Here is a 19,256-nt window from a genome sequence, read left to right as displayed (position 1 = left end):
GTGTTAAAAGAAAATGATAGCAGGTGCCTATGTGACTGGCACACGTTGTCTCACTCTCCTCCCTACTGCAGTGGACAAAAAGGTACCACAGCACAGTAAATTACCAAAATCCCTAATTTGTTTACAAAAAACATACCCCATTCCTTCAACACTTGCTCTCTTTACATGAAACATGTAAGCATCGCATGCATGTGACAAAAAGGGCCTGACCTATCATAATCACATCAATAAAATGGTTATGACAAACTCCGGACACAGTAATGTCGACAGCAAATGAACGCATAGGATGTGAAATAAAAACTTGAAATGGGTGAATGTTTACTGGTTGCTCAGGAGGGAAAGGAGAAGTCAGATGAGGAAGACATTTGACTTAGTTGTGGAGACTACAGGAGATTCAGATAAAGTAGGGTATATAAGCAAGCACTGTTTGTGTTAAGTGTGCCAAACAGTTGCTGTTAGATTACAATATTATATTTATATATATATATTTTTTTCTTCATTTGAAACAGTGTAAATGACACAGGTGTACCAGCGTCTATACTAATAAAATTAAAAAAAAATAATAATAATAAAAATAAAAAAAAATATATATATATAAGCCTTTTATTACAGCAGACTAAACACAGTTACATCGTCAATTGCAGTTTATTGTTTAGGCTAATTATTCAAAGCTCCCTTTGTTATTTAATTTAAAACTAAAATGCTTGATTGTATTTGAAAGCATGAATGTCTCATGCTGTGTGATGGCAATAACAAATTAATGATTGATTGATCTATACAGTAGTCTGTATATTGAAATATAGGCCTAAGTAAGTTACGGTATTAAGACTGAACAGGACACGCTCTTAGGCCTACAGCTGTGTGGTTATACAAGGATACTATACAAAGACCACTAATGATAATGACATGATTTATTATCATAATAACAATAAGGAGATCAAGAAAAAGGAGGGTATAGTTGTGAGAGCTGTGTGTATATTATGTGTGACAAACAGGTGCTGTTAGATTACAGTATCATTGTTCTGCCTGTTTGGAACAGTGTAAATAACACTAAATACATTGTAAGTAATACTGTTCTAACAAAAATAATTGTAAAGCCTTGATTACAGCAGAGCAAAGATTAAAACGGCCAAATCTGGGAAATTGCTTTATGCAACATTTCGCTGCTGCATGAGGCTCACAGAATCAGTACGTTATTAAACAAACAGGAAACAGGAAACAGGATCTATCTTATTTCTGGAGATGTCTGTATGTATATGGAGGATTTATGAAGCCAGGCACATTTAACAGTTGACTATAGACTTCATTAAATGGGGGTTTCCTCTCTCCTCAACTGTCTTAGACAATTAGGCTAATATACCTAGTCTAATGCACCTAGTCTAATGCACCTAGTCTAATGCACCTCGTCTCTGCTGTGCCCTCCGCCACATTGTTCTCAATCCCAATATGCTGGTTAACTTCGGTATTATGCACATAGGTAAAGGTGCCAGTTCTACGGCACACTGAAGATTGTTTCAGAACAGTGGACAGCGACCGTATCCAATGATGGACAAAGCACATTTGTTATAAAATAATATTAGATTTACTAGTGTTGCACCATTATTTTAACATAATATAACCATATAGAATGTCAGTGTCTTAGAGTGATGGACTGTCCCACCCCCGTGGCCTCCACAATGGATTAGTCCACTCAGACAGACGGATGTCTTGTGATTGACTAAAGAAATCTCTATCGACCAAATAATCAACCAGTCGACTAAATGGGGTCAGCCCTACCTTGACTTCTCTGAATGCAAAGATGCTGGAGGTGCTTTGGGAGTGGTGCAGCGGTCTAAGGCACTGCTAGCGCTAGCGGCATCACTACAGACCCTGGTTTGATTCCAGGCTCTATCACAACCAGCCATGATTGGTAGTCCCATAGGGCAGCGCACAATTGGCCCAGCGTCATCCAGGTTTGGCCAGGGGTAGACCGTCATTATAAATAAGAATTTGTTCTTAACTGACTTGCCTAATTAAATTAAATATTCCAGAGCTAGCACACCTGATTGAACTTGTCAACTAATTATCAAGCCCTTGACTAGGTGAATCAGGTGAGCTGGTTCAGGCCCTTGACTAGGGGAATCAGGTGAGCTGGTTCAGGCCCTTGACTAGGTGAATCAGGTGAGCTGGTTCAGGCCCTTGACTAGGTGAATCAGGTGAGCTGGTTCAGGCCCTTGACTAGGGGAATCAGGTGAGCTGGTTCATGCCCTTGACTAGGTGAATCAGGTGAGCTGGTTCATGCCTTTGACTAGGTGAATCAAGTGAACTGGTTCAGGCCCTTGACGAGGTGAATCAGGTGAACTGGTTCGGGCCCTTGACTAGGTGAATCAGGTGAGCTGTAGTCAATCAGGTGAGCTGGTTCAGGCCCTTGACTAGGTGAATCAGGTGAGCTGGTTCAGGCCCTTGACTAGGTGAATCAGGTGGGCTGGTTCAGGCCCTTGACTAGGTTAATCAGGTGAGCTGGTTCAGGCCCTTGACTAGGTGAATCAGGTGAGCTGGTTCAGGCCCTTGACTAGGTGAATCAGGTGAGATTGTTCAGGCCCTTGACTAGGTGAATCAGGTGAACTGGTTCATGCCCTTGACTAGGTGAATCAGGTGAACTGGTTCAGGCCCTTGACTAGGTGAATCAGGTGAACTGGTTCGGGCCCTTGACTAGGTGAATCAGGTGAGCTGGTTCAGGCCCTTGACTAGGTGAATCAGGTGAGCTGGTTCAGGCCCTTGACTAGGTGAATCAGGTGAGCTGATTCAGGCCCTTGACTAGGTGAATCAGGTGAGCTGGTTCAGGCCCTTGACTAGGTGAATCAGGTGAGCTGGTTCAGGCCCTTGACTAGGTGAATCAGGTGAGCTGGTTCAGGCCCTTGACTAGGTGAATCAGGTGAGCTGGTTCAGGCCCTTGACTAGGTGAATCAGGTGAGCTGGTTCAGGCCCTTGACTAGGTGAATCAGGTGAGCTGGTTCAGGCCCTTGACTAGGTGAATCAGGTGAGCTGGTTCAGGCCCTTGACTAGGTGAATCAGGTGAGCTGGTTCAGGCCCTTGACTAGGTGAATCAGGTGAGCTGGTTCAGGCCCTTGACTAGGTGAATCAGGTGAGCTGGTTCAGGCAATTGACTAGGTGAATCAGGTGAGCTGGTTCAGGTCCTTGACTAGGTGAGTCAGGTGAGCTGGTTCAGGCCCTTGACTAGGTGAATCAGGTGAGCTGGTTCAGGCCCTTGACTAGGTGAATCAGGTGAGCTGGTTCAGGCCCTTGACTAGGTGAATCAGGTGAGCTGGTTCAGGCCCTTGACTAGGTGAATCAGGTGAGCTGGTTCAGGCCCTTGACTAGGTGAATCAGGTGAGCTGGTTCAGGCCCTTGACTAGGTGAATCAGGTGAGCTGGTTCAGGCCCTTGACTAGGTGAATCAGGTGAGCTGGTTCAGGCCCTTGACTAGGTGAATCAGGTGAGCTGGTTCAGGCCCTTGACTAGGTGAATCAGGTGAGCTGGTTCAGGCCCTTGACTAGGTGAATCAGGTGAGCTGGTTCAGGCCCTTGACTAGGTGAATCAGGTGAGCTGGTTCAGGCCCTTGACTAGGTGAATCAGGTGAGCTGGTTCAGGCCCTTGACTAGGTGAATCAGGTGAGCTGGTTCAGGCCCTTGACTAGGTGAATCAGGTGAGCTGGTTCAGGCCCTTGACTAGGTGAATCAGGTGAGCTGGTTCAGGCCCTTGACTAGGTGAATCAGGTGAACTGGTTATTAAATACATGTTATAATCATAGCGCTTGATGGTTTTCTGACTGCAGTTAAAGAAACTGCAGTTGAAGAAAAAAGTTATTGAAATTTTCCGGATTGACTGACCTTTGTCTTGAAGTAATGATTGACTGTTGTGTCTCTTTGCTTATTTGAGCTGTTCTTGCCATAATATGTACTTGGTCTTTTACTAAATAGGGCTGTATTCTGTATACCCCCCCCCCTACCTTGTCACAACACAACTGATTGGCTCAAATGCATTAAGAGGAAAGAAATTCCTCAAATGAACTTTTAACAAGGCACACCTGTTCATTGACTACCTCATGAAGCTGGTTGAGAGAATGGCAAGTGTGCCAATCTGTCTAGGCAAAGGGTGGCTACTTTGAAGAATCTCAAATATAAAATATATTTTGATTTGTTTAACACTTTTTGGGGGTTATTACATGATTCCATATGTGTTATTTCATAGTTTTGATGTCTTCATTATTATTCTACAATGTAAAAATAAAGAAAAACCCTTAAATGAGTAGGTGTGTCCATACTTTGGACTGGTACTTTAAGTAGTCAAATCATTTACTCAGTACCGAGTTCTGGCTGGGCCACTAAAGGACATTCGGAGCCTTGTCCTGAAGCCACACCTGCGTTGTCTTGGCTGTGTGCTTAGGGTCGTTATCCTGTTGGAAGGTGAACCTTCGCCCCAGTCTGAGATCCCGAGCGCTCTGGAGGAGGTTTTCACCAAGAATCTCTCTGTTGTTTGCTCCGTTTGTCTTTCCCTTGATCCTGACTAGTCTCACAGTCCCTGCTGCTGAAAACATCCCCACAGCATGATGCTTCCACTATCATGCTTCACCGTAGGGATGGTGCCATGTTTCCTCCAGACGTGACGCTTTGCATTCAGGCCAAAGAGTTCAATCTTAGTTTCATCAGAACAGAGAATCTTGTTTTTTATGGTCTGAGAGTCTTTAGGTGCCTTTTGGCAAACTCCAAGTGGGCTGTCATGTGCCTTTTACTGAGGAGTGGCTTCCATCTGGCCACTCTACCATAAAGGTGGAGTGCTGAAGAGATGGTTGTTCTTCTGGAAGGTTCTCCCATCTCTAGAGCTCTGTCAGAGTGACCATCGGGTTCTGGTCAGCTCCCTGACGAAGGCCCTTCTCCCTCGATTGCTCAGTTTGGCCGGGCGGCCAGCTCTAGGAAGAGTCTTGGTGGTTCTAAACTTCTTCTACCAGTTTCAAAATGATGAAGGCCACTGTGATCTTGGAGACCTTCAATGCTGCAGAAATGTTTTGGTACATTTCCCCAGATCTCGACACAATCCTGTCTCAGAGCTCTGTGGACAATTCCTTCGGCCTCATGGTGGACTTCAAGTTGGAGAAACATCTCAAGGATGATCAATAGAAACAGGATGCACCTGAACTCAATTTCGAGTCGCATAACAAAGGATCTGAATACTTATGTAAATAGTTTTTTATTTTTATACATTAGCAAAAATATCTAAACTTGTTTTTGCTCTGTCATTATGGGGTGTTGTGTGTAGATTGAATCATTTTATTTAATCCATTTTAGAATAATGCTGTAACGTGGAGAAAGTCAAGGGGTCTGAATACGTTCTGAATGCACTGTACACGGTTATTTTATATCAGCGTCCCATTGTGTGTTCTTAAAGGTGAAGGTTGTTGTAGCTAACCACATGATAGCCAGATCAGTTTCTGCTTTTGTTCTTGTCATATAAAGGGGTGTTGTCTAAATCGGAAAGGTAACTTTCCAGACTTTAGTCAGGCCCTGTATTTGTTTACCTGGATGATACCTTCTCAGTGGTTTCTTAGTGGCAGTCCACTATTCGCCAGGCAATGGGACTTGAATGCTGCATTCATAACCAAGTGGGAGGTGGGAATTTACCAGTTGGATGCATTCACTCGCTTGTGACTGACCAGCTGAAATTGGTCTTATGTAGCAAAAAAATAAAAGTAGAGACTCAGAGCTACAAAATGGTATATGTTACACTGCAATTGAGGAACAATGGGAAAGTAGATCAACTTGTAAACTCACTTGAGAAAAGGGCCTTTGATACCTACAAGTCCTGTTCCCACCCGTCTCTAAGGATTCACACATGAGGTCGCGCTAAACAGTGAAGTAAAGATGAAGACTAAAAGGGGTAGCTGACAATAAGGACCAATTCCAGGTAAATGTCACTTGTCTAAATTGATGGGTCATGTGAACTAAATGCTGTGACCCTCAGCCACATCCCATGTCAGTAAAAGTAGAAATCCAAATTCCTTAAACCAGACAGATATTTTCAAAAGGGGAAGAAAACTAAATTGTGCAAACTCCAATTTACAAACTAAGCATTTGTGTTTAGTGAGTTGGCTAGAGTAGACGCAGTAGGGATGTTCTCTTGAACAGTGAATGTGTAACAAGTACTTTTGGGTGTCAAGGGAAATGTAAGTAAAAAAGTAAATTTTGTTTATGAATGCAGTGAAGTAAATGTAGACAAATATATACCACAAACTACTTAAGTAGTATTCATATATTTTTTACACCAATGCCTTGACACCAGTGCATATTTCATGTACTGTTGCACTTACAGTATTCCATACATGAGTTGAAACCTGAGTGAGGTGCACATGTACATAAACAGATGCGTGTGTCGGACACTTCACACAGTCACATGATGTTACGACCACACATCAATAGTCATATATATCTCAACATTTTGCTAAGTGGATGGACTCTACAGAAGGTTAAACGTTACAGCCAAATGGTTACTTGCATAGTAGCAAAATCAGAAAGATGGTGTCAAACTAAATAAAATATACAGCATGTACAGTAATGATATGGGTGAGAGACGAGGTAGTTATATGCATACAATCAGGGGTAAAATGGCTGAGCAGCAGGATAACAAACAAATAGCAGCAACGTATGGTGTGTGTTAGGAGAGAGTTATGTGAATAGAGGCATTGCAGATAGTGCTGGTAACTGGTCTGTCCAAACCACGCATGAACAAGGGAATCTATATTCAGAGAGCCTGGTTCTGTCCTGCCCTTGACTTTGGTGCAGGGCATGTGATGTCCATAGCCTCTTCATTGCAAAACTCCCTGATCTCCTCAAAAACATGCGTTTGTCTAGCTGTGTCCAGTTCAGATGGTGCTTTTACAGGCAGACCATCTATGGAAGGATGCGCTGCAGCTGAAACCTGGTCCCGACAGTCGGAACACTCCTTGACTACAACACCAGGCTCCAGAGCATCGAAGCTGGAAAACAGGGAATAATAAGACACTGCAACACTGCACAACAGCAATTCACCTCCCAAGTTTAGATAAGAATAACCTCGTACTGGTACTGCGTGATCTGTGGCAGCGGCCTGAAGTACAGAGGCAAGTGTTGCCAGTCATAGCCTTCCACCATCCTCCAGTCCTACCATCCTCCAGTCCTACCATCCTCCAGTCCTACCATCCTCCAGTCCTACCATCCTCCAGTCCTACCATCCTCCAGTCCAACCATCCTCCAGTCCAACCATCCTCCAGTCCAACATGCTGTGGGATGTTGACCCCTGTCACAGTGCTGTCCTTCACAACACCAGCAATCTCAGACAGTGTTCACTCTGGTCTTTCTGAAGCGCTGCTTGATGAGGCTGGAGCACCACACTTGGTGTGATCAGGAAGTAGAGGTCCAGATTGTGGTGGAGCTTGTGCATGGTCCACCAGGCACAATACCAGAGCACAAACTTGCTCTTGTTTTGGCCACTGCAGTTATCACACTTCAGGTCCACACGTATTTTCCCAACTCTGTAGTTGGTGATGAAATGGTCCATGTAGTTGATGACTGCGCTGCTGCCTTTGCTTGGGCCAGCTGTCTTTTTGATGACTGGTGGAGGAGAGTCAGGCATGTTCTACTGATTTAATGCTGAAAGACAAATTCCAGATACTATAGATGCAAAATGGCAAAAATATTTGTATAATGCTTTCTGAGATATCACTAGACAGTTCATACAGGGAATGTTGGCTACTGACAAACCAATTGTAATAACAAGCTGAAGTTAACCTAAATGTTTGGTTCATTGTTAGTTAGCAAGCCAGCGATCCAACTCCAGCTGGCTAGCTAACAGCAAGCATTGAAAACTGACAAAATTAGAAATGTATAACATTCAAATCAAAATCAAATCAAATTTATTTATATAGCCCTTCGTACATCAGCTGATATCTCAAAGTGCTGTACAGAAACCCAGCCTAAAACCCCAAACAGCAAGCAATGCAGGTGTAGAAGCACGGTGGCTAGGAAAAACTCCCTAGAAAGGCCAATACCTAGGAAGAAACCTAGAGAGGAACCAGGCTATGTGGGGTGACCAGTCCTCTTCTGGCTGTGCCGGGTGGAGATTATAACAGAACATGGCCAAGATGTTCAAATGTTCATAAATGACCAGCATGGTCGAATAATAATAAGGCAGAACAGTTGAAACTGGAGCAGCAGCACAGTCAGGTGGAAGTTGAAACTGGAGCAGCAGCATGGCCAGGTGGACTGGGGACAGCAAGGAGTCATCATGTCAGGTAGTCCTGGGGCATGGTCCTAGGGCTCAGGTCAGTTGAAACTGGAACAGCAGCATGGCCAGGTGGACTGGGGACAGCAAGGAGTCATCATGTCAGGTAGTCCTGGGGCATGGTCCTAGGGCTCAGGTCCTCCGAGAGAGAGAAAGAAAGAGAGAAGGAGAGAATTAGAGAACGCACACTTAGATTCACACAGGACACTGAATAGGACAGGAGAAGTACTCCAGATATAACAAACTGACCCCAGCCCCCCGACACAAACTACTGCAGCATAAATACTGGAGGCTGAGACAGGAGGGGTCAGGAGACACTGTGGCCCCATCCGAGGACACCCCCGGACAGGGCCAAACAGGAAGGATATAACCCCACCCACTTTGCCAAAGCACAGCCCCCACACCACTAGAGGGATATCTTCAACCACCAACTTACCATCCTGAGACAAGGCTGAGTATAGCCCACAAAGATCTCCGCCACGGCACAACCCAAGGGGGGGGGCGCCAACCCAGACAGGATGACCACAACAGTGAATCAACCCACTCAGGTGACGCACCCCCTCCAGGGACGGCATGAGAGAGCCCCAGCAAGCCAGTGACTCAGCCCCTGTAATAGGGTTAGAGGCAGAGAATCCCGGTGGAAAGAGGGGAACAGGCCAGGCAGAGACAGCAAGGGCGGTTCGTTGCTCCAGAGCCTTTTCGTTCACCTTCCCACTCCTGGGCCAGACTACACTCAATCATATGACCCACTGAAGAGATGAGTCTTCAGTAAAGACTTAAAGGTTGAGACCGAGTTTGCGTCTCTGACATGGGTAGGCAGACCGTTCCATAAAAATGGAGCTCTATAGGAGAAAGCCCTGCCTCCAGCTGTTTGCTTAGAAATTCTAGGGACAATTAGGAGGCCTGCGTCTTGTGACCGTAGCGTACGTGTAGGTATGTACGGCAGGACCAAATCAGAGAGATAGGTAGGAGCAAGCCCATGTAATGCTTTGTAGGTTAGCAGTAAAACATTGAAATCAGCCCTTGCTTTGACAGGAAGCCAGTGTAGAGAGGCTAGCACTGGAGTAATGTGATCAGATTTTTTGGTTCTAGTCAGGATTCTAGCAGCCGTATTTAGCACTAACTGAAGTTTATTTAGTGCTTTATCCGGGTAGCCGGAAAATAGAGCATTGCAGTAGTCTAACCTAGAAGTGACAAAAGCATGGATAAATTTTTCTGCATCAGTTTTGGACAGAAAGTTTCTGATTTTTGCAATGTTACGTAGATGGAAAAAAGCTGTCCTCGAAATGGTCTTGATATGTTCTTCAAAAGAGAGATCAGGGTCCAGAGTAACGCCGAGGTCCTTCACAGTTTTATTTGAGACGACTGTACAACCATTAAGATTAATTGTCAGATTCAACAGAAGATCTCTTTGTTTCTTGGGACCTAGAACAAGCATCTCTGTTTTGTCCGAGTTTAATAGTAGAAAGTTTGCAGCCATCCACTTCCTTATGTCTGAAACACATGCTTCTAGCGAGGGCAATTTTGGGGCTTCACCATGTTTCATTGAAATGTACAGCTGTGTGTCATCCGCATAGCAGTGAAAGTTAACATTATGTTTTCGAATAACATCCCCAAGAGGTAAAATATATAGTGAAAACAATAGTGGTCCTAAAACGGAACCTTGAGGAACACCGAAATTTACAGTTGATTTGTCAGAGGACAAACCATTCACAGAGACAAACTGATATCTTTCCGACAGATAAGATCTAAACCAGGCCAGAACATGTCCGTGTAGACCAATTTGGGTTTCCAATCTCTCCAAAAGAATGTGGTGATCGATGGTATCAAAAGCAGCACTAAGGTCTAGGAGCACGAGGACAGATGCAGAGCCTCGGTCCGATGCCATTAAAATGTCATTTACCACCTTCACAAGTGCCGTCTCAGTGCTATGATGGGGTCTAAAACCAGACTGAAGCATTTCGTATACATTGTTTGTCTTCAGGAAGGCAGTGAGTTGCTGCGCAACAGCCTTCTCTAAAATTTTTGAGAGGAATGGAAGATTCGATATAGGCCGATAGTTTTTTATATTTTCTGGGTCAAGGTTTGGCTTTTTCAAGAGAGGCTTTATTACTGCCACTTTTAGTGAGTTTGGTACACATCCAGTGGATAGAGAGCCGTTTATTATGTTCAACATAGGAGGGCCAAGCACAGGAAGCAGCTCTTTCAGTAGTTTAGTTGGAATAGGGTCCAGTATGCAGCTTGAAGGTTTAGAGGCCATGATTATTTTCATCATTGTGTCAAGAGATATAGTACTAAAACACTTGAGCGTCTCTCTTGATCCTAGGTCCTGGCAGAGTTGTGCAGGCAGACTCAGGACAACTGAGGTTTGGAGGAATACGCAGGTTTAAAGAGGAGTCCGTAATTTGCTTTCTAATAATCATAATCTTTTCCTCAAAGAAGTTCATGAATTTATCACTGCTAAAGTGAAAGTCATCCTCTCTTGGGGAATGCTGCTTTTTAGTTAGCTTTGCGACAGTATTAAAAAGGAATTTCGGATTGTTCTTATTTTCCTCAATTAAGTTAGAAAAATAGGATGATCGAGCAGCAGTAAGGGCTCTACGGTACTGCACGGTACCGTCCTTCCAAGCTAGTCGGAAGACTTCCAGTTTGGTGTGGCGCCATTTCCGTTCCAATTTTCTGGAAGCTTGCTTCAGAGCTTGGGTATTTTCTGTGTACCAGGGAGCTAGTTTCTTATGAGACATTTTTTAGTTTTTAGGGGTGCAACTGCATCTAGGGTATTGCGCAAGGTTAAATTGAGATCCTCAGTTAGGTGGTTAACTGATTTTTGTCCTCTGGCGTCCTTGGGTAGGCAGAGGGAGTCTGGAAGGGCATCAAGGAATCTTTGTGTTGTCTGTGAATTTATAGCATGACTTTTGATGTTCCTTGGTTGGGGTCTAAGCAGATTATTTGTTGCAATTGCAAACGTAATAAAATGGTGGTCCGATAGTCCAGGATTATGAGGAAAAACATTAAGATCCACCACATTTATTCCATGGGACAAAACTAGGTCCAGCGTATGACTGTGACAGTGAGTGGGTCCAGAGACATGTTGGACAAAACCCACTGAGTCGATGATGGCTCCGAAAGCCTTTTGGAGTAGGTCTGTGGACTTTTCCATGTGAATATTAAAGTCACCAAAGATTAGAATATTATCTGCTATGACTACAAGGTCCGATAGGAATTCAGGGAACTCAGTGAGAAACGCTGTATATGGCCCAGGAGGCCTGTAAACAGTAGCTATAAAAAGTGATTGAGTAGGCTGCATAGATTTCATGACTAGAAGCTCAAAACACGAAAATGTCTTTTTTTTGTCAATTGAAATTTGCTATCGTAAATGTTAGCAACACCTCCGCCTTTGCGGGATGCACGGGGGATATGGTCACTAGTGTAGCCAGGAGGTGAGGCCTCATTTAAAACAGTAAATTCATCAGGCTTAAGCCATGTTTCAGTCAGGCCAATCACATCAAGATTATGATCAGTGATTAGTTCATTGACTATAATTGCCTTTGAAGTAAGGGATCTAACATTAAGTAGCCCTATTTTGAGATGTGAGGTATCATGATCTCTTTCAGTAATGACAGGAATGGAGGTGGTCTTTATCCTAGTGAGATTGCTAAGGCGAACACCGCCAGACATTGAATCTGTAGCTAGATTCTTACCTGTTGTAGCAGGCTCAAGGGTGTAGGGTTTCCACATCACCAAGTTCAATACCAAAACATGCACCAGTATCACAAATAGAATGTAAATGTGGAATTTTGGTACAAGGAGAAAGGGGGGAATTCACCAATCAACTCAGTCCACAAGCCATTCTCTTTGTCCATTCTGTTTTCCAGGGGTAATCCTCACACTCGGGTCCGGTACACAGATGGTGGTAATGTCACAGATGGTGGTAATGTCACAGATGGTGGTAATGTCACAGATGGTGGTAATGTCACAGATGGTGGTAATGTCACAGATGGTGGTAATGTCACAGATGGTGGTAATGTCACAGATGGTGGTAATGTCACAGATGGTGGTAATGTCACAGATGGTGGTAATGTCACAGATGGTGGTAATGTCACACTCTTCATAATACTCTTGGTTCTCTCCTACTCTGCCCCGTTGTGCAGGCTGCTGCTTCCTTTATACCCAAGCACCCCCTGGTTTAATGAGCGACAGCCTTGCCTCGTTGGGGCAGGAAGTCCATATAAGGCCCGGGGGTGGAGCCAACCGGCTGCCAGATATCTCCCCTCAATAACCACTCCCCTCATCTCTCCCTGCCGTATGCCACACTGTATACATGGATGAAAGCTTTATGTTAGAGTCATTGTTAGTTAGCAAGCCAGCCATCGAACCCCAGCTGGCTAGCTAACAGCAAGCTTTAGTATGCAATGAAAACAACTTCCTGACATAATTAGAAATGTGTAATATCTGAATCTGTAGCTCAATTCTTACCTGTATACATGGATGAAAGCTTCACGACAGACTGCAACCCCTTTTTATAAAACATCCTGTGTTTCCGTTTAGTTTGCACAGCTTGTTTGGCCGGTTGTGTTCCACTGATTTCAAAACGTGTTGTTTTAAGAGTGAGAGAGAGTCAGCATAGCATGGCACGATCGTTGTCCAGAAAGTAGTCCATCACAACTTTTTCCCACTGACCTTTGTCGATAGCACCTGATAAATTCAGGGCAGCAATGTTATTGAGAGCAGTAGCAACATATTTCAGGTTATTTTATAGACACAAGATGTAACACCACAGACCAATTCAAACTCACCCCTCGGCATGTCCAGCCCACTCATTATCTCAGCCAATCATGGCCAGCGGGAAGGTTGCTCGCTTTCTCTGTGGCTAAACCAACTAGGCTCATAACTTAACAATTGTATTCGTATTTACAGATGGCATACAAGTTTGATTTTAAGGCACATGAAAGTTCAGATGTTCAAGAAGGCATTTCTGACAAAAAACATATTTTGATTAAAAAAAGAATAATAATACGTTGAAAAGGCTCTCCTGTGAAGTCGTGACTTGGGACATACGCCCAGCTTCCTGAATCGGGTCACCTTTGAACTTGTTGAGAAATGCTGATTGGCTAATTGCCAGCAAGCGGCCTAAACCATAAACTAAAAAAAGTATAGCTACAGTATTATGCTTGTAGACAAAGTATAGTGTTCCAAAACCATATTAATAGATTGCTTTTTATAAATGTTTTCTGCATTAAACTGCCAAAAGTGCTGTTATCAAGGTCCTTTCCTTAGTAGGTGGCGTCAGAACCCCGGATGATAAATTCGTTTTCCACTCGTAATTACCAGTTAGGGGCGCCATTTTTTATTTATTTTATTTTATTTTACCTTTATTTAACCAGGTAGGCAAGTTGAGAACAAGTTCTCATTTACAATTGCGACCTGGCCAAGATAAAGCAAAGCAGTTCGACAGATAAAACGACACAGAGTTACACATGGAGTAAAAACAAACATACAGTCAATAATGCAGTATAAACAAGTCTATATACAATGTGAGCAAATGAGGTGAGAAGGGAGGTAAAGGCAAAAAAGGCCATGATGGCAAAGTAAATACAATATAGCAAGTAAAATACTGGAATGGTAGTTTTGCAATGGAAGAATGTGCAAAGTAGAAATAAAAAATAATGGGGTGCAAAGGAGCAAAATAAATAAATAAATAAAAATTAAATACAGTTGGGAAAGAGGTAGTTGTTTGGGCTAAATTATAGGTGGGCTATGTACAGGTGCAGTAATCTGTGAGCTGCTCTGACAGTTGGTGCTTAAAGCTAGTGAGGGAGATAAGTGTTTCCAGTTTCAGAGATTTTTGTAGTTCGTTCCAGTCATTGGCAGCAGAGAACTGGAAGGAGAGGCAGCCAAAGAAAGAATTGGTTTTGGGGGTTACTAGAGAGATATACCTGCTGGAGCGTGTGCTACAGGTGGGAGATGCTATGGTGACCAGCGAGCTGAGATAAGGGGGGACTTTACCTAGCAGGGTCTTGTAGATGACATGGAGCCAGTGGGTTTGGCGACGAGTATGAAGCGAGGGCCAGCCAACGAGAGCGTACAGGTCGCAATGGTGGGTAGTATATGGGGCTTTGGTGATAAAACGGATTGCACTGTGATAGACTGCATCCAATTTGTTGAGTAGGGTATTGGAGGCTATTTTGTAAATGACATCGCCAAAGTCGAGGATTGGTAGGATGGTCAGTTTTACAAGGGTATGTTTGGCAGCATGAGTGAAGGATGCTTTGTTGCGAAATAGGAAGCCAATTCTAGATTTAACTTTGGATTGGAGATGTTTGATATGGGTCTGGAAGGAGAGTTTACAGTCTAACCAGACACCTAAGTATTTGTAGTTGTCCACGTATTCTAAGTCAGAGCCGTCCAGAGTAGTGATGTTGGACAGGCGGGTAGGTGCAGGTAGCGATCGGTTGAAGAGCATGCATTTAGTTTTACTTGTATTTAAGAGCAATTGGAGGCCACGGAAGGAGAGTTGTATGGCATTGAAGCTTGCCTGGAGGGTTGTTAACACAGTGTCCAAAGAAGGGCCGGAAGTATACAGAATGGTGTCGTCTGCGTAGAGGTGGATCAGGGACTCACCAGCAGCAAGAGCGATTCGAAGACATGGATGTCGATTAAGGCAGCCCTCTGCACCTCTCTGATTCAGAGGGGTTGGGTTAAATGCCAAATACACATTTCAGTTGAATACATTCAGTTGGACAACTGACTAGGTATCCCCTTTCCTTTCAAGTGTTTTCTTTCCAGTCGTATTTGGTAAATACCACCTTTCCACTTGGTTATGAACACAGCGAACTTACTGCCTGGCAACTGTTGCTAGAGAGCAGACCCTTTTGTACTGGGGTAGTACCTTGCCTCTCAGGTAACACACCTGACTCACTCCAGATGGCAGCCTTTGTAAGGTGTGTGTGTGTGCACATTAATGATTAACAGCAAATATACCAAAGATAACAAGAAGAGTAGGTTGTTAGGGCTAAGTGTGTGTGACTTGTGTATTCCAAGTATGTGTGTTCCAAGGGCGGCAGGTAGCCTAGCGGTTAGAGCGTTTGGCCATTAACCGAAAGGTCGCTGGTTTGAGTTCCCAAGCCGACAAGGTGAAAAATCTGTCTGTGCCCTTGAGCAGGGCTAATAACCCTAATTTCATTGCACCTATCTGGTATATGTGACGATAAAACATATTTTTATTTACTGCCAGTTGTAAAGGTTTAACTAAATGAATGTTTTCCTCTCTCTCTTTCCTCTAGTGTACGTGGTGGAGGAGAGAAGGAGAGATGATTCAGGAGACACGTGTCTGACTGCCTGTTGGACGGCTCTCTGCTGCTGCTGCTTGTGGGACATGCTCACATAACCTCTGACCCCTGACATTTACCCTTATCTGCTTTGACCCTTACCCTTTACCTCCTAACCCTTAACCCATAGTTCCTCTCATCTGTAATAGAAGTACTGGGAGAAATAGAACACTATGAGTATCTGGGAAACCAGGCCTAATATTTATAGCGGACTTTGAAAAGCCCTTTGATAAAGTACAACCAGAATTTATATGTAAATGCCTGGACCATTTTAAATTTGGAGAGTCTCTTATAAGATGGCTTAAAGTTATGTATAGTAACCCCAGGTGTAAAATAGTAAATAATGGCTACATCTCGGGAAGTATTAAACTGTCAAGAGGAGTAAAACAAGGTTGTCCACTATCGCCATATCTATTTATTATGGCCATCAAAATGTTATCTGTTCAAATCAGATCCAACAATAACATCAAGGGGCTAGAAACACAGGGCTTAAAAACAAAGGTGTCGTTGCACGCTGATCATTCATGTTTTCTTTTAAATACGCAATTTGGATCCCTGCACAGCCTCCTAGAGATGTAGAACCTTTTTCTAACCTCTGGATTAAAACCAGAATGATGATAAATGCACCATATTACTATTAGTATTGGATCACTAAAAAAGACAACTTTTACATTACCGTGTAGTTTACCAATAAAATGGTCTGACGATGATGTAGTGGACATACTTGGTATACATATCCCAAAAGAAAGAAATTATCTCGATACAATATATATTTATAGAAAGTTAGCCAAATTAGATATCATTTTGCTACCATGGAAAGGACGACATCTGTTTATTTGTGGAAAAATTACCCTGATTGAATTTTTTTGTCATATCCCAGTTTACCTATTTACTTCCTTATGGCCCTGCCTACACCTAACAACTTGTTTATTCAATTATATGAGCAAAAACATTCCAACTTATTTTGAATGGCAAGCCGGAGAAAATTCTCTAGCAGATAAAAAAAAAGGTTTAAAAATGTTATAATCTTCGTAAATGATATCATAAATAGGACTGGTGGAATTATGTCACACATGCAGTTAACAAAAAAATATGGAAATATCTGCTCTACTCAAAATTAAAACCAACTGATTGCAGCATTGTGGAAAGGGGAGGTAAGGAACGTGACTGTCGGCCCTGCATTAAAGACCAAAATTGGTTAAAGAAAATTGTGATAAATAAAAAGTACAACAGTTTCATTTAAGGACCAAAAAAATGACAGCTGCACCATAAAGGATGATAAATAGTTGGGAGATGTTCAATGTACTGATTCCATGATACCTGGTTTATGAACTGATACACAAAATGACGCCGGATTCTAAACATAAGAGTTTTTCAATTTAAATTATTATCCACAATTCTTGCAACCAACATAATGTCATATATATGGGGGATACAACCATCCCAGCTCTGCAGATTTTGCTGTGAAGAGACAGAGGCATTAGATCACTTGTTTTGGTACTGTCCTGATGTAGCTTGTTTTTGGTCGGAGGTTCAGGAATGGCAAAAAAGATTGCAACATTTACCTGGAGCTAACTGCAAATAGCACTGCTGGGTGATTTGAAAAGTCATAGTCAATTGATCAATAATGTAATAATACTCTTAAATGTAATTTACAATCTGTAGGAACTAAGAATATAAAGTTTCAGAGCTTTTGTGAAACATCACAGCACAGTGGAAATCTATATATAGATGGGAGGGGTTGAGTGTAGCTGAAGGCTGGGATGCTAATGTAAAATATATTGTCCATAAATTGTAGATAGTATGTATAGGCAGGAAGTAGAAGCTTAAGTATCGTTGTCCATTAGTTTACTTCAATTAGGGGAGTTGTGGTAGGGTTAGGGGAAAATAAGAAAGTTATTAAAAAAGTCCCTCATTTTATCTGAACCTCTAACCCCTAAGGTTTAACCCCTAACCCTGACCTATCTGTTACACTGTCCCTCCATCTGGCCTTACTTCCTGTTAGTCCACCGCATTCCTCTCTCTCCCCCTAACTATCAGCCTTACCCCTTACACTCCTGCTTTCCTTCCAAACGTCCAGCCTGAACCCCTGTACCTCCTGAACAATGGTAGCATTATATTGATAACCTCTATGTATCTATCCTTGTGCTCCTACACCTGACCTAACCCCTCTGTAGCAGTTTAGCTACAATACCTTCCCTAAATCTCAGGCACTGTACTGTAGATATTGCTTCTTGTGGAACACAAATTCATTCTCAAACACCACACACACAATATGCACTCATATCTCAGGCGTTCTACTGTAGATGACACACATATACACGAACGAACACACACACACACACCATGCACTCACTCTCTCTCTCTCTCTCTCTCTCCTGGGCACTTTAACATCTTACCTCTGTAAGGTACTTCTCCTGCCTCCCTCCATCCTCCCAAACAAACCTCTAGTCATACCACCCCATATTCCCTAAACCCTATACCACCCTAACAAATGACTCTCTACACCGTATCTGTCATGGCTACCTAGACCATTGGATGCCAGTAAGCTACAGTGGCCCTTGCCAACCCCCTGCCCCCGCTGTACCATGCTGAAGCTTGAACTGTCCTCTCCGTTATGTTTGCACAACAGCTACTGTGGTTTCCTGTTTGTTTTAGGATGAATCCTATGAGCTGGCATCGAATGCATTTTTTAAAAGACGATGACAATGAACATTTTAATGTTTGAGTACATGTACTATTGTTCAATGCTTGCAACGTTTTTCCCTGTTTAATTTCTAGATTCTGGATGAATATGATTTGATCGCTATGTTATTTTTAATATTCTCATTCCTTGAAGGAGAGAACATGAAACATAAAAAAAGTGAATGTTTGTTACATAGATGCCTTTGCCTGACATGAGAATCTTGCGTTAAGAATAAATTATTCCCCAAAAAGAGTCAACATTGTCTGGTGTCTTTCACTCTGGTCTGTGTTTCAGGCAGTCAGTTGTGGGTATGTCTGTGTGTTTTACTGTGCTTGCTGTAGCAGAAGTTGAGTGTGTTATAGATCTCTATGGTTGGTAATTGGTTCCAGGATAGATCTGAGTCTATTTATACCACTGGAGTGCTGTGACCTTGGCTGGAGAGTCACACTGGACTGCTGTGACCTTGGCTGGAGAGTCACACTGGACTGCTGTGACCTTGGCTGGGGAGTCTTGTGTAACCACCGTGATTTAGACTACAGCAGTAGATGAGGATAAATGACGGCATGGATAACAGAGCGGTCTGGCTTCTCCGTGCATCGGCAGGACAGAGCAGTTACGTCAGGTAAGGCGGGGGTATGTGTGTCAGTAACTGCTGGTGCGCGATGTCTAGTATTAAAGATGTCTCGAGGTATTGCCCGCCTGATGTAGAATACCTCATGATAAGCTGTAGATCACACTATCTACCAAGAGAGTTCTCATCTGTATTATTTGTAGCCACCACAAACAGATGCTGACACTAAGACCACACTCAACGAGCTGTGTAAGGCCAAAAGCAAACAAGAAAATGCTCATCCAGAAGTGGCGCTCCTAGTGGCCGGTAAGTTTAATGCAGGCAAAACTTAAATCCTCGCTCAATACGGAAGTGACTCGCTCAATACGGAAGTGGTCAGA

At 43.1% G+C, this 19,256-nt stretch overlaps 1 protein-coding gene across 1 annotated transcript in view; it reads left to right on the top strand.

The window, feature by feature from the left end:
* The window catches only part of LOC109864993 (cysteine-rich and transmembrane domain-containing protein 1), a 28,021-nt gene extending 9,459 nt beyond the window's left edge, over positions 1-18,562 (top strand). The window contains exon 3 of the mRNA XM_020453102.2: positions 15,575-18,562. Coding sequence (XP_020308691.1) covers positions 15,575-15,678 — 104 coding nt within the window. The 3' untranslated portion in view covers positions 15,679-18,562. The remainder of the gene's footprint in view (positions 1-15,574) is intronic.
* Positions 18,563-19,256: the final 694 nt, after the last annotated feature.

Source organism: Oncorhynchus kisutch, linkage group LG19 (genome assembly GCF_002021735.2).
Source record: "Oncorhynchus kisutch isolate 150728-3 linkage group LG19, Okis_V2, whole genome shotgun sequence".
In the NCBI taxonomy this organism is placed as follows: domain Eukaryota; kingdom Metazoa; phylum Chordata; class Actinopteri; order Salmoniformes; family Salmonidae; genus Oncorhynchus; species Oncorhynchus kisutch.
This window is presented reverse-complemented; position numbering and strand designations above follow the sequence as displayed.